The 14,139-nt window shown below is 37.3% G+C and overlaps 1 protein-coding gene across 1 annotated transcript in view; it reads right to left on the bottom strand.

Annotated features, from left to right (window-relative positions):
• Positions 1-2,282: 2,282 nt before the first annotated feature.
• The window catches only part of LOC145994405 (ATP-binding cassette sub-family C member 4-like), a 123,802-nt gene continuing 111,945 nt past the window's right edge, over positions 2,283-14,139 (bottom strand). Inside the window, exons 22-25 of the mRNA XM_083130528.1 lie at positions 12,799-12,962; positions 12,022-12,151; positions 7,032-7,142; positions 2,283-2,390 (exon numbers count right to left, since the gene is read on the bottom strand). Coding sequence (XP_082986654.1) covers positions 2,361-2,390; positions 7,032-7,142; positions 12,022-12,151; positions 12,799-12,962 — 435 coding nt within the window. The 3' untranslated portion in view covers positions 2,283-2,360. The remainder of the gene's footprint in view (positions 2,391-7,031; positions 7,143-12,021; positions 12,152-12,798; positions 12,963-14,139) is intronic.

The raw sequence follows: 14,139 nt of genomic DNA, 5'->3' as shown, positions 1-14,139 counted from the left end.
CTTTCTTAACTTAACATTACCAGATATTATTATGAATATGCCTCTTCCTCTGTTATTTTCTAACCTGTCATGTCGGAACACATTATAGTTATCATCAAACAATTCATTACTGTATACACCACTATTTAACCAAGTTTCAGTAATAACAATTATATCGTAGCTATTCACAATATTATTTACATAAAACTCTTGTGTTTTTGTATTTAGACCTCTAACATTTTGATAGTAAATGGAAATGTCATTTGGGGAAGCCATTTAAAGTTATGCCAATTTAGTAATATCTTCAATTGTCTTTAAAACAAAAACATTTCTGTCGCCTTCTCTTTTTCTTAGTTTAATCGTACCTGAACTGTCAACCCACAAGAATGCATAATTTTTCTCTCGTTTTATTTTTCTTGCTTGACCATATATGGTCTTACGAAATGGTGTTAAGCTTTTGTTAATATATACACTGTCATTACCAGAAAATCCTACATGGGTACAATTAAGATTCCTTTTAACCTTTCGTTTTTGTACAAATTTCTCTTTGTCTGCCCGCCTTACAAACTTGACAATAATACCTGCTGATTTTTGATAGGGAAGTTTCCTTAACCTATGGCAAGTGTCTATCATTTCCTTTTCCACTTGCATATCTAGAGCCCATCCTACATTTTTCACAATTTCATAAGGATCTTTATTTGGGTTTTCGGGAATGCCGAAAATTTCCACTGTATTTCTTCTCCCGTATTGTTCAAGTTCATCAAGCTGCAACTGCATCTCCTGAAGTTGTTTCTTGAGTTGAGTGTTCTCCTCTTGCAGCCGTTCCACCTGTCCAAGACACGTGGCGATGGTCTCGGATTGCTTTTTTATTAAATCAACATTTTCATCCAGTTTTTGATGAGCATAATCCAATGATTTGCTCAATTTCCGCTCTGTCTCTTTATTTTGCTTCCTCAGTTCCTCCACTTCCTTTGATAGCGTTTGCAATAGTTCGTATACATCCATCATAGACAGCTGACTCATTTCACTTGGTTCCGAAACACTTTCAAGAGATATACTACTACGTCTATCCTTTACACAATTTTTACAGCGCCATACTTGTTTCGTAGAATTTATAAATTCTACATCTGCGTCTTTCAGCTGAACACATTTCGTGTGAAACCAATTAACACAGTTTTTACACTGTATTTTTTATAAAAGTTCTTGCCTCGAAACAGGTTTCAAACACACCGCACACAATGGTTGGAGTGAGTGTTCTGTTTTGTTTGGTGTGTTGTGAATTTACCAAAAAAAATATGGATATTTCAAATTGTGTACGGGAAGCTGTAAGTAATAGCAAGAATTTTATTATATCAATAATGTGACCAAGAATCCTGAAATAAGAAGCATGGCCATTGAGAGAGGAGTTGGGGGATATATTATTAATATTTAAAATATCCTTTCTTTCCTAGAAAAACTGGAGCAATTGGCTTTATAATTTACGTAAAAAAAAAAAGAAAAAAGTAAAGTGCTCCCCTGTGCATAGCACCATGCCATGAAGGCATATAGGGGGTGTGGGGGTAACGCCCCACACTTTCTTGATCCGGTCGTGAGTGGGGGTCATGTGATCAGCATCACGCCCCTGACCACCTTTACCCCTCAGGGTTTCCCCCAGGTATCCATGTTATTTGATGCTGGGTGGGCGCCGGGGCCGCTTCCATCGTTAGAAAAGTTCCCGGATTTGAACCGGCCGGGGATCGAACCCGGGACCTTTAGCATGGTAGTCAGACGCGTTACCGACTGAGTCACCGCGGCCACTTATAATTTACGTGCCCCCCCTTTTTTTGGAGTACTACATTGCTTGCCTCCTTCTTAAGAGCACACTTTGCATCTAGATTGTAGGTGCAGTCACCAGCAATAAAAAGGTTACACCTTGATCCTAAAATACTTGCTTCCTTGCAAGGAGTTATATGTGTTGCCTAACTCTAGGCGGAGTGGATTTTTAATAGCAAAATTTTAAATGGCAACTTCTACCACAGCAGTCAAGTTAGGCAACACACATAATGCTTTGCAGGAAAGCGAGTAGTTTAGCATCTAGGTGTCCCATTTTTTTCTCCAGTGACTGCACACATCAGTGCTACAACACAGAATTTTTCTAATCACTTTCGTTTATTGTGGTGGCCTTAGTGACTAATTCAAGGTTATTTCCATTTCATTTCACATTTTGATTATGAAACATACAATAACTACAATAAGCAATTGTACAAAATAATATTTAAAGCTTTTATTTCATGGAAAATTTTCAATGTATAAGAAGAACAGTTTCCTTAATTGCACAAATGTAATAAATAAAAAAAATAGCTCAATACATGAAAATTCTCCCCAAAAATTTGTAAAATGATCTAACTGGCTGGATGACTTTTGAAATAATGCTGGAATGCAAGAGGATATCCATAATTAGTACCTGGTTTGCTCAACTACATGTAACTTATGACATAGTTTAACCTAAATGTTTCTAATTTAATTTAAATATAGTATTACAATAGATGTGAGTACTGCAGTTTAATAATAAGGTTCAGGTAAAGTTCCCCATGCACTTTGCACCATGCCATAAGGCATATATAGGAGGATGTGGGGGTAAGGCCCCACATATTCTATTGATCTCAGCCATTTTGGAGGTGATGTGATCAGCACGATGCTCCAGCTGCATTTACCCCCAGGTACCCATTTAATTGAGGCTGGGTGAACCTCAGAGCCGGTTTATGCAGGAACAAGGCTGGAAAAATCCTGACCTCAGATCACCCACCCCAGGAATCAAACCTGGATCTCCCGTGTGCTACTCAAGTACCCCACCAACTAGACCACCATGCCTCCACAATTTAATAATGGTGGATAAATATTCCTCAGCTGTACTAAATATGTGCAATAACATATGCACCAGAAGATATATTTATTATGGCTGGAAGATACATTAATTGTGAGTAATCTTAGTGATAGAGAATTGGCAGAGATTGTCAAAGATTCAAGTCCAATACCTGGGTGATCCACAATTTTCACTTAACTATTCAGTATGTTAGGTTATGGATTATTTGAAGGGATGGGGCAGATTAATCAATACTCTATCAGTAACGGCCGATATAGGCATATTGGTTTTTTGGTAAAATTATTGATTATTTTACCAATGCAATAAACAGCTTATAATTCAGTGCAAAATTCTGCCATTTTGTTATAATTTTTGTGGGTTGCAATATTTTATGCAATTTTCAACGTATATTGGATTTTCCATATATTGTACTTCACTATGAACAAATATCACATGGTAGAGTGGGATCCATAAGTATTAACATGCAAATTGCCCATCACCATGTCTAGTCTCTTCCTGTTATGAAATGAGAGCTTCAAGAATTGAAACAAAACACCAAACAAGCTGTTGACAATCTCGGCATAAGCATACATAAAAACCCATTCCTTATACACACATGCCAAGAGAAAAAACAAATAAAAAAAGGTCATGGACAATTTGCCAAGCAATACTTGTGCATCCTACTGCACAAAGCATTGACACAATGAAGTATATTTCTGATGTACACATATCGACCAAAATTGGCATATTCAAATTGGTAAAAATCTGGTATTTAGTGAGATTATGATTCTCAATTTCCTATCTTTCAAAGCTTAATAAAAAGAGTCTTTCATATTTATTACAATACAGTGTTGTATTGTTCTACTGTGAGGGTAAATCTATGGATTATGAGATCTAAGCTTTTCAACCACCCTGCTCATTCCTCTCGAAACACTATCAAAACTGCCACTCAACTGATACCCACGATTTTGCCTATTTTCAGTATTTGGATTTCAAGTTGTATAGCATGTTGCCACTTTGGCAAGATTATTTAAATTTAGATGATTGATTTCTTCATGTTGCTGAATTAATATAGAAATAGTTAAGTTCTGATAATTAGTAACAAAAAGAGGAAAGTTAGTTTGTAAACAAGAAACACTAGTGTTCACTGAAAATAGAGTTTAAATTAGGAACACTTGCGTACACAGAAAATAAAGTCTGGCATTAAGATGTCAACATACACAAAAAACGAAAATTATCAAAATTCAAATATTTCCTCAGCTTATTTCTAAAAAAACTGAATGGAGTTCTCTGCTTCAGAGTTAGCAAAAGTAAGATTCAACCAAGTTTTTTTAAAAAAATCCCCACAGCTTATAAATTAGTATTACAATACAGAAAAGAATACTATTAAGTACTATATTATTTTTTAATACCCAATAGTGGCTATGCAAACTTTAAAGAATACTTATAAATTAGTTTACACTAATTTGATATTAGGGAGTCATGTGGGAAAGGAAAGGGGAACTGTAAATATCTGCCACAATATCAGCTCTGCTGCCTCGTCACATGTTCAGAATAAGGGATATGCTTCAGAACTTAACAGGGTGCTGTACGTCCTGCATTTTCCAGGACAGTTCCGCAATGGTGACTTTGACAATGGCGGAAGTGTCCAGGTGTCCCGGAAAGTTTTTTTTGGGATGCATAAATGTCCCGGAATAGGGTGGGAAGGCATAAATGATTAAGGCTATACTTTCGTGAATTTTGTTATTTAATACCGTATTTGCCCACATATAAGATGCACTGGCATATAAGACATGCCCCATTTTTTGTGCACATTTTTGAGGATCACTGAATATTAAAATTAATTGACAGTATTTCAAATATAAAGCAATATGTTACGTCTACTTTCAACAAATAACTTCTCTAATCTAACTAGGAAAGAATACATTTTAATCTTCTTAATCAAAACCAAGTCATTCATCTCCAGAGCTAAATCAAAAGTCACTTGAAACCTCTTCTAACTCAGAATCTGAGTTCCCGTACTCTAAAAACTGAATATTGACGTATAAGATGCACCCTGTCTTTCATACCTATTTGTAAAGGGTAAATAGTGTGTCTTATATGCCGGCAAATATGGTAATTACATTCCTAGAGAGAAATATATTATGTCAGGTGCAAAATGGTTTTTGTGAAATGCTTTTTAAATCTTGAATTTCTGTTACTTTCGTTGCAAAAACCTGCCTTCAAAAATTAGGCTACAAGGCAGTGTTTTCATTTTCCTCTGCATCCTTGAAAATCGTTTCTGAAATACCTTACCATCTTCAGAATCCTATGGCAATTTCAGTTTATAGTTCATAATAATTACATACATACTGCTTTGTGGGCTCAAACTCCCTCTTGCCTCCCCAACAGGCTCTTGATCACTGGCATGCTGGATTTTCACTTATGAAACATAGCCAACCCTAAACTTAGTACATGCATGTGGCATAACAGCATATGACATAAACACAGAAGAATGGTAAATGCTCAGATATTATGGACCAGGTAGGCTGACAAGATTTTCACTGATTAATTTCACACTGAAATGTATAGACTGAGAAAAAAAAACATTGCTCTGGACAAATAGTTATAAATTGTGACCTTTCCAATATTCAAAATGTATTGTTATATGCTGTTTATCATCCTCTTAAATTTTTTAAAAATATTTTCTTCAGCTCATGCATTTAGAGGGAGGTTAATAGATTAATGAGCTTCGATTGCCTTCAGTCTCAACCATTTTCATGTTAATTCATGGGAAGAGTCACAGAATATCACTCTTATGGGAAGGAGGGAGGGGGAAGGAGGGGCAGCCCAGGTGGTAGCTTCTTAATATGTACTACTGTGCCATAGCATGCTATTTATTTTGTTAAACGAAGTGGCAAATGCCAGAGGTTAAAGAACTTCTTCTCATGTTAAGGCACTCCAAAATTCCCATCAGCAATATATGTATATTTTCTGCATGGTGTCACATCAGCATCCTATTGATATACTCCTTCCTCATCTACCTCCTTCCTACCATCAGTAGAGCTGGCATAGTGGTCATGCATGATAAGTCCCATCCTGGGCATGGGTGTTCAATAGGGATGGAACCGATTAATCAAAACTGTATCGGTATCGGCCGATATAGGCATATCGGTGTATTGGTTTATCGGTAAAATTACCGATTATTTTACCGATCCGATATATCGATAAATATCCGATAGTTTAGTGCAAAATTCTGCCATTTATGTTGTAATTTTTATGGATAATCTCCATGCTCTACTTTTTTAAAAAGTAAATGTCTAAATACGCAATTTCTCTTGCACTGCAGTCACTTTGAAACACACATTTTTTTTAAGGTCAATGAATTTCAGGTTCTTCCAGGACCATTTCTAATTTTATATCGGATCGGTTATCGGTATCGGTAAATTTTATATCGGTACTTTATCGGTATCGGCCAAAATTTCATATCGTCCCATCCCTAGTGTTCATTGTAGGTGTTCATTTACATAATCATAGTTCACCCTCATTCCTGCAATTAGCCAAAAGTGGCAGAAACAAGCCATGGCAGAACAGTTTGTGAGGGCCAGAGCCTACTTACAGCCTGCCAGCTTCACTCCCACATGCCGAGGTGAGAGATCATTCAACTAGTTACAGGGTGAGGTGTGGTCAGCACAACAAACCCCCAGTTGTTGTAGGTTTCCGTGACTGGGTTACGCTACTCATTCATAGCTTTCCAATTTTCTCACACTGGTGGGTTACCACCGGTCCCATACACAGGCTGAAATCTCTGGAGAAAAGCTGTTATGCTTCCACCAAGAGACTCGAACCTCCTCAAAATGGAGCCAAAGACCGCATGGCCATGGTGCGTGACAAGTGGCAGAAAAGCTATGCTAAATATCGAAAATATGAAAATTCCCACTATCTGCCATAACAGGGTGGACAATACATGCATTCACATGATATAGCAGTAGAATAGATCTCAAGAACAATTGAAGGTGTCATATGAACAACGTACAGAAATAGCAAAACAATCAGCAGTGGTTCCATGGTACAGAAAACTCTTCAATCTCTTCATAAAATGTATCACTACTATATTCTAGAAGGAAAAAAAAGATTTTATCTCCAATTTAATATATTTTCTCTGCAAAACTGTTGGCTGCAACGTTGTTCACTTGACTGATTCAATTACAGATAGATACATCAAACTCACCATTTTTGCCATTGATTTCAGTTGTGCAACCATGGAGGCTTCTGTCTCATAGACCAATCTCGATAGGTAACTGTCACGATCTTTCAAAAGTATGTGGGGACTGTCAAATTCCTGCATGAGAAAAGCATCCACAGAATTACTACCAGAAAAATAAGGATGTATTTAATTACAGCTTGAAAAAACACGAGCTCCATAATTGCAATCATTTTCTGTGTTTATTAAATTTGGCATTCGTTCATTCACTCTGACAGTCAGAGTCGCAACCATGAAATTTTGTTGGGGGGGGGGGGCAAGTACCAGCATAAACATCATCATCTAGTAGTAGTATAGTAGTAGTATCAGCAGCAGCAGCAGAAGTAGAAGAAGAAGCATCAGCAGGAGTAGTGGTATAAAAGATGTTATTATTCTCGTAAATTATGCAAAGAAGTTTGTGCTAAAGCATTTGTGATGGAACAAAGGATTTGAAATATTTTTTGTAAACGTTCAATTTCACATTAATAATGGAAAACAAGCACACAAACTGTATATTCGAAAGACAGTAAATAAGTGCATTAGAATATAATTCTTTTTCCACACATAACATGTATAACTTTCGACATGCAACATGGAGCTATGCAAAATAAGAAAATACATATGCAACATGCAAGCACTAAATTTCTTTAATACATAACATGTATAACTCTCGACATGCAACATGGAGCGATGCAAAATAAGAAACGCTCGGCATGTTTTATGACACTTGAGGAGCACTCGGGCCAGACACGGACATGCTTCGAAGATTTTCGGCAAACTGAATGCATCTGCATCACTCATTCCAGCCTCCTCATTTCTTCCAAGCTAATCTGCCTAAAAATATTTGTATTGCAATGTTTTTTCATTGATTTAGAACTAATTTTTTGGTGCGAGTTATTCCAGTCAATTTCATTTGTGTTATTTGTGGAATTTGTATCAAACAGATACGTTCAATAATCATACTTCACAGGTTGACTAAATTACTATGGTCCAATTGACCAGAAGGGAATGAATCCACACAGCTCATTCTGGTGGGAAACTCGCTTCATCCAGGGACTGAGCACGAGAAGTTTTGGAGATAAGTTGGAGATTATTTCTGGTGGTAGATCACTGACTGATTTACGAGGTTCAAGAACTAAAGCAAATTGATCTGTTCGTCATTTTAATCCGTATCAATACACAATGATCCAGAATGCCGAAAAAAAATCAACTAACATCTGGATCTCGCTATTTGACCGGCAAACCCGTACAAATGTGTAAGATTAGCAATTTTAAGGAAAAATGGTCACTTTGGGTCCTCAGAATTGGTGCGAGGTTGATTTAGATTTTTATAGAAATAGGATAGTTTATGACTATTTCAATAAACACTTGGGAGCATAGTAGTATTAAACAAGACACTTGAAGACTGAAATACATTCTCAGAAATAGATTAAATAATAATAATTATTATTATTATAATAATGATGTTAATAATAGTGAAAAAGTACTATTATAGTGCAGTTATGCACAATAAATGTTGAAGAATAGCAGACGTGTGTTGGTGTCAATGATTCTGGAGTCTAGCACTAGTGTTTAAAGTTCTTTTTCAGCACTTTGCCAAATTCACAGTTACTGCAGGAAAGGACTTGCGAATGTGTCAGTGTCTGCTATTGAGAAGAAGCTTGTGAAACTGAAATATACGAAAAATGAAGAGGAATTCTACACTCTAGTGATAGAAAAATTCATAAAGAAGGAGGGGCGGATTGAATTAACTTTCAAATGAGACTGAAAAATGTTTGTTGTTGTTTTATTATTATTATTATGTGTTTTCATTACTTATGACATTTGCTTCCCTTGATGTAGACATCACGGACTGCCCCCAATATATATACACACAACATATACATAATCAATTCATCCACCTCATAAAAACAAAGAGCAAAAAAATATATAAATATTTTCTTAAATGTACATGCTCCTTTTCTTCCAAATAATTGTTCATGCATTTAAGCAATTAAGAGAAGTCTTACTTCTCTCTCGTAATTTACAATGCATTACAGGAAACAAATATACATTGTGAGTGAAGCAAGCAAGAAAATTTTTAGATCCATTTTTTTGCAAACTGAAAACAATATTGATTTAATAGGGCACAAGTAATTTCACAAGGAGCCATGGCATTCTCCCTATTACAATGTTTTTCACTTAGATCATTTGGTGCCCAGAACTGACTCCCGCAGCCTCCTAGCTATGGCTCTGAACTTGATAAGACTAAGAAAAGCAAAATTTGTGAATGAAGCGAGCAAGAAAATTTTACGAAATGTATTTTTATTTGAAAAAAAAAAAATGAAATGTAGGGGGGTGGGCAATTGCTCCTCTGTGTCCCCTTGCAGGTGCCCTTGACCATCAATGATTGCCCCCCTTGAATTGATTTCTGTCCAAGGTTGGAGGGGAGGATGGTAAAACTCCCCCTTCCACTTTATGTGGTTGCATCACTGCTCACAGCCACTCTCTTAGACAGCTTGGGGAACTTTCAGACCGAAATGACTAGTGATAAGCTACAAATTACAAGTGACAAGCAACACTGGCCCCTCCAACCTGTAAAAAGGGCATTCACGTGTATGACCAACAGACTAAGGTGAGAAGACATGACCTCTCCCCCCCCCTCCACACATACACACACACACAAATATTAATAATATAAGGATCTGTGTGATTCCAATCCTATCCAAAAATGTTAATTAAAACCCCTTAAGTCTGTGTTTCGATTTTATAAATTGAGTTACAAGCAGGTTTGCCGAGTTGTGTTCGGGGTTGCAATGTGTAACGTTAAGCGGGTTGCCCGAGCTAGGTTCGGGCAGGAAAGTTTATTCCAACTTCAGATCGGGTAATGCGAATTGTTCTCGGGTATTGTTGTGTACACTATGCGGAATCCGATGCGCAGTTGTTTTTGACATAGACAAACAGACAGACAGACAGACAGATAGATAGATAGAGAGAGAGAGAGAGAGAGAGAGAGAGAGAGAGAGAGAGAGAGAGAGAGAGAGAGAGAGAGAGAGAGAGAGAGAGAGTGAGACTGTGGTGTGCTACTTAAACCTAAATTTGAATTGAAACTACTGCACACATAATTTAAAGTAAATCGTATGTTGAATCTTAGTACCCAGTTCAGCATACCCCCAGTCCGCCCCTGTCCCAGAGGGCACATGGCTCTGGACAACATTATAACATTACATGTCTTGTAAATGAGAGAAAGATGAATGAACACACAAACATTGATGCAAACTGTACAAAACTGTACAAAACGATATGTATCTATGTATGTACTACTGTATATCCATTTAAAGAAAATAATTCCCTGGTATGGGAACATTGACTGGATCTGAAATGCACAAAAAGCTACCAAATTCAAATGCCCGAGCACAACTCGGGCTCCCTGCTTAAGGGGTTAAATTAAAAAGTACATACAGTATCCAGTATCCAGGATGAGCCTCAGCTGATGGATGGGGTCACAGGTGGCAGATAATGAACCTCCCTCAGATATGAGGGGGAGCTGCGAATAAGGGAAAACCCAAATACCAGTACTGGACCGAGGCGGCAAGGCTATCAGGGTGTAGAGGGTGTCCAGTGACATTCACATACTCAGCAAATACCACAGATACCCATCGATAGCCTTGTGTCATGGCGAATAAACACCACCATATAAGTATTTGCCCCCACTACCTTTTGGGCCTAGGGGGCTCAAGATAGGCTAAGGAAGTTGGAACCCTAACAGAAAACAAGGGTGTAACTGAAAACCCACATGTGGCAGCCGCACCACTCAGGTGTAGGCTGACAGGCCGGATTAGAAGACAGCCGAAAACATAAAAAATTCAAGATAAGAAAGAAGTGGGCCAAAAAAATCTGAAATTTGGCAATTTTTGTCAACTTTACTGGTACTACCACTGCACCAAAAATTATCAATTTCTGAGATGTCAAGGTTCAGACTGTGGTTTTATTTTAGGTCAAATTCATAATTTGTTACCAATATACATTTACCAAATAGTTTTTAACTTATTTTTGAAACAACAAACTGATCCAAGGACTAGAGCACAATTACTAATTATTGATTCCACTGGAGACAGGTTGCACTGATTATATAATATTAGATCAGTTCTTTCTACAAAATAATAAAAATTATCTTTTTGTGTATAAAATATTACTTAATTCCCTATTGATTTTAGTGACTTTCTGCCATTATTCAAATCGACTGTTTGTTCAGGCTTAGACTGTATTTCTGTCTTGAATATAAACTGCACGTTCTATTTTTCTTAGAAATCTTCAATCAATAAAACATATTTATTCAAGGAAAAACTTATTGATTCAAATATCAATAAGTTTGGTTTAAACCCATAGTCATTGTTTTTAGCCAGACTCATTGTGAATGCAATAGAAGATAATACAGTAACATGGTTAAACATTAGCATGGAGGTCTGTAGGACTTTTTCCAGGAAGGGGCATGCAAGGGTGGGGCAAACGAGGCATATTTTCCCTCATAACAGTATTGCCCTTCAAAAAAAACAAAAAAAAAACTTCTTCAGATTGAAGTTATCAGCTTCCTGCAACTCCCTTCCAATAAATTAACAAAAATTGCTGTGACTGAAATGAAATATATGTGTGTAATATATAAGTTTATGGTAACATCCATTTTCCAGGTGAGGGGAACATACCCCCTTATTGCCCACCCCCTTCCAGATGCCAATGTGCTAACTAACTACTGCAGGCTGCACTGGAGTTGTAGTAAAATCACAGGTCTGTTGTAGGTTCGATCCTCACCACCATCAAAAATAAATTTGTTGCCCTGAAGACAAAAGAAGAGGTGCTCTCTCAAAACACAGTGTTAGAACAATTATAATTTAAAGCACTCTACAGTGGATAATGTCCAATTAACATTGCATGCTGATTTAGAACCATTGTTACTAACATTCAAAGAATGGTTAAACATTCCAGAAAAATATTAACTTACCACATTCTTCCCGGCATCCATAACAATAATCCTATCTGCATCCATCACTGTGTATAAACGATGGGCTATTGTTAACATGGTGCAATCTTTGAAGATTTTACGGATTGTTGTTTGAATGAAATGGTCAGTTCTGAAATAAAAAATGATTACAATGACGACGATAATAATAACAACAAAAACACTGAAGAGAAACAGTACATTTTCCAACATTACATATTTAATATTTCCAGTCTCAATGTAACAAAAAAATGATGATGATGCTTTTCCAGATTTTACACTTCCTGCATTTTAAGTTCTCTTTTAACTGCCCATTTCTTGAAGAACACGTAATAATAGTTTCACTGAATACTCCTTGTGTGTGAGGTGTTGTACATTTACTTTACATTTCATAATACACACAAACGGAATGAATGTAAACAATGCTCACAGAATCAGCGAATAAATAAACTTCAAATAACAATATCAAAGAGATCAAGTAAACAATACAATGCAATTTGCCTTTGAAAGTTATAAAAGCTGGCTGCATGATTATAATGATTATAAAAGAAGAACTGCAATGGTGCAGTGGTAAATCACCCATCTTCTCATCAATGGGTATACGGGTGTTAAGTTCGAGGGGTCAAGGTGGCAGAATCATTGTACTGATCACACCACTCACACCACCTCCTCATGCCCTAGAGGTCTCATAAGCAGAGCCATAGCTAGATTTCAGCACCTGGAGCGAGAATAGAACAAGTTAAGTCAAACAATGGAAATAGTAGTAATAATAATACTAACTCAGGATCAATACTGGCCGTGGCTTCATCACAGACCAGTATCTTGTTGTTCCGCACAATGGCTCGACCTAAACACATCAGCTGCTTCTCCCCAAGACTAAAATTGACGCCACCCTCGGCAACTTCCATCGACAGAATTTCTTGAGAGGCATCTTGGAGCCCCACCTGCAAAATAGAGACAAGACAGTGCAATACACACACCCTGTTATTATTATTATTATTATTATTAATATTATTATAGCTGAGTCTATACCAGTGGGTTCCACAACAGAACTGAAACTTTTTTTCCCGCAGAATTTAAATCCGGTCCAAGTTAACAGTTGTTTCATTTAAATATGGAACTTTGAACTTTAAATGGACACGGAGAAAAGGTTCCTCGACTGTATTAAACTCATCTGGAAAAAAGGTTCCTGGATCGAACTGAAACACTTTCAACAAAAAAAGGTTCTTTACAGTCTAGAACCCATTTATACTTGCTGATTTTCTCTCCCGGACGATAATTGAATTTACAAGGTGCATTCAATAAATAACCAGAAAAATAGTATAAAAAATCTAAAATACGACCACGATTGTTATATGTTTGCTATTTTGTGAAGGCATCTGTAAGCTATTCATAGCTGGGGCTGGCATGCCTGCCTCGTGCATGGAACACTGGGAAACAGTTACACAAGATGGCTGCACCCTTACAGGAGTAAATTGTCGTGAGATTTCTGTTGAGTGAAGGCATGAAACCGATAGAAATTAATCGCCGCATGACAGTTCAGTACGGTGACAACTGTTTGAGTTGATCACAAGTGTACGAGTGGGCTGAGAAGTTCAAACAGGGCATAACCAGTGTTGAAGATTCTCTGCATCCAGGTTGCTTTGTCACTGCAGTCACGGAAAGCAACATTGCTCAAGTGGAGGACTTGATATGAGACAACCGGCGTATTACTTCAGTAAAATTGCTTCCCAGATGGAAACAAGTGTAGGATCAGCCCACCATATCAGTCATGACATACTGAGGTTCAAGAAAGTGTGTGCGAGGTGGGTTCTGAAACTTGTGACACCGGAAATGAAGGAGAGACTTGTTGATGTGTGCTGGGAGCTTTTGCGCCGTTATGAAGCTGCCGGTGAGGAATTTCCTCATCGTATTGTCACTGGAGATGAAAGTTGGGTTCATTTCTATGAACCAGAACAAAAGAGGACAACAATGAAGAAGACGAAGGTGTATGCTCAATGGAGTGCCAGAAAGGTCATGTTGACTTTGTTTTGGGACCACAAGAGGCCGCCATTCTGCAGAGATGACGTGGTCTAGTGTCCACTGGTGTGCTTTTTATCCATGACAATACGAGACCACACA

The sequence above is a fragment of the Lepisma saccharinum genome, chromosome 10 (genome assembly GCF_977018435.1).
Source record: "Lepisma saccharinum chromosome 10, izLepSacc3.1, whole genome shotgun sequence".
Taxonomy (NCBI): domain Eukaryota; kingdom Metazoa; phylum Arthropoda; class Insecta; order Zygentoma; family Lepismatidae; genus Lepisma; species Lepisma saccharinum.
The sequence above is the reverse complement of the archived record's forward strand: the minus strand, read 5'-3'. Positions and strand labels throughout refer to the sequence as shown.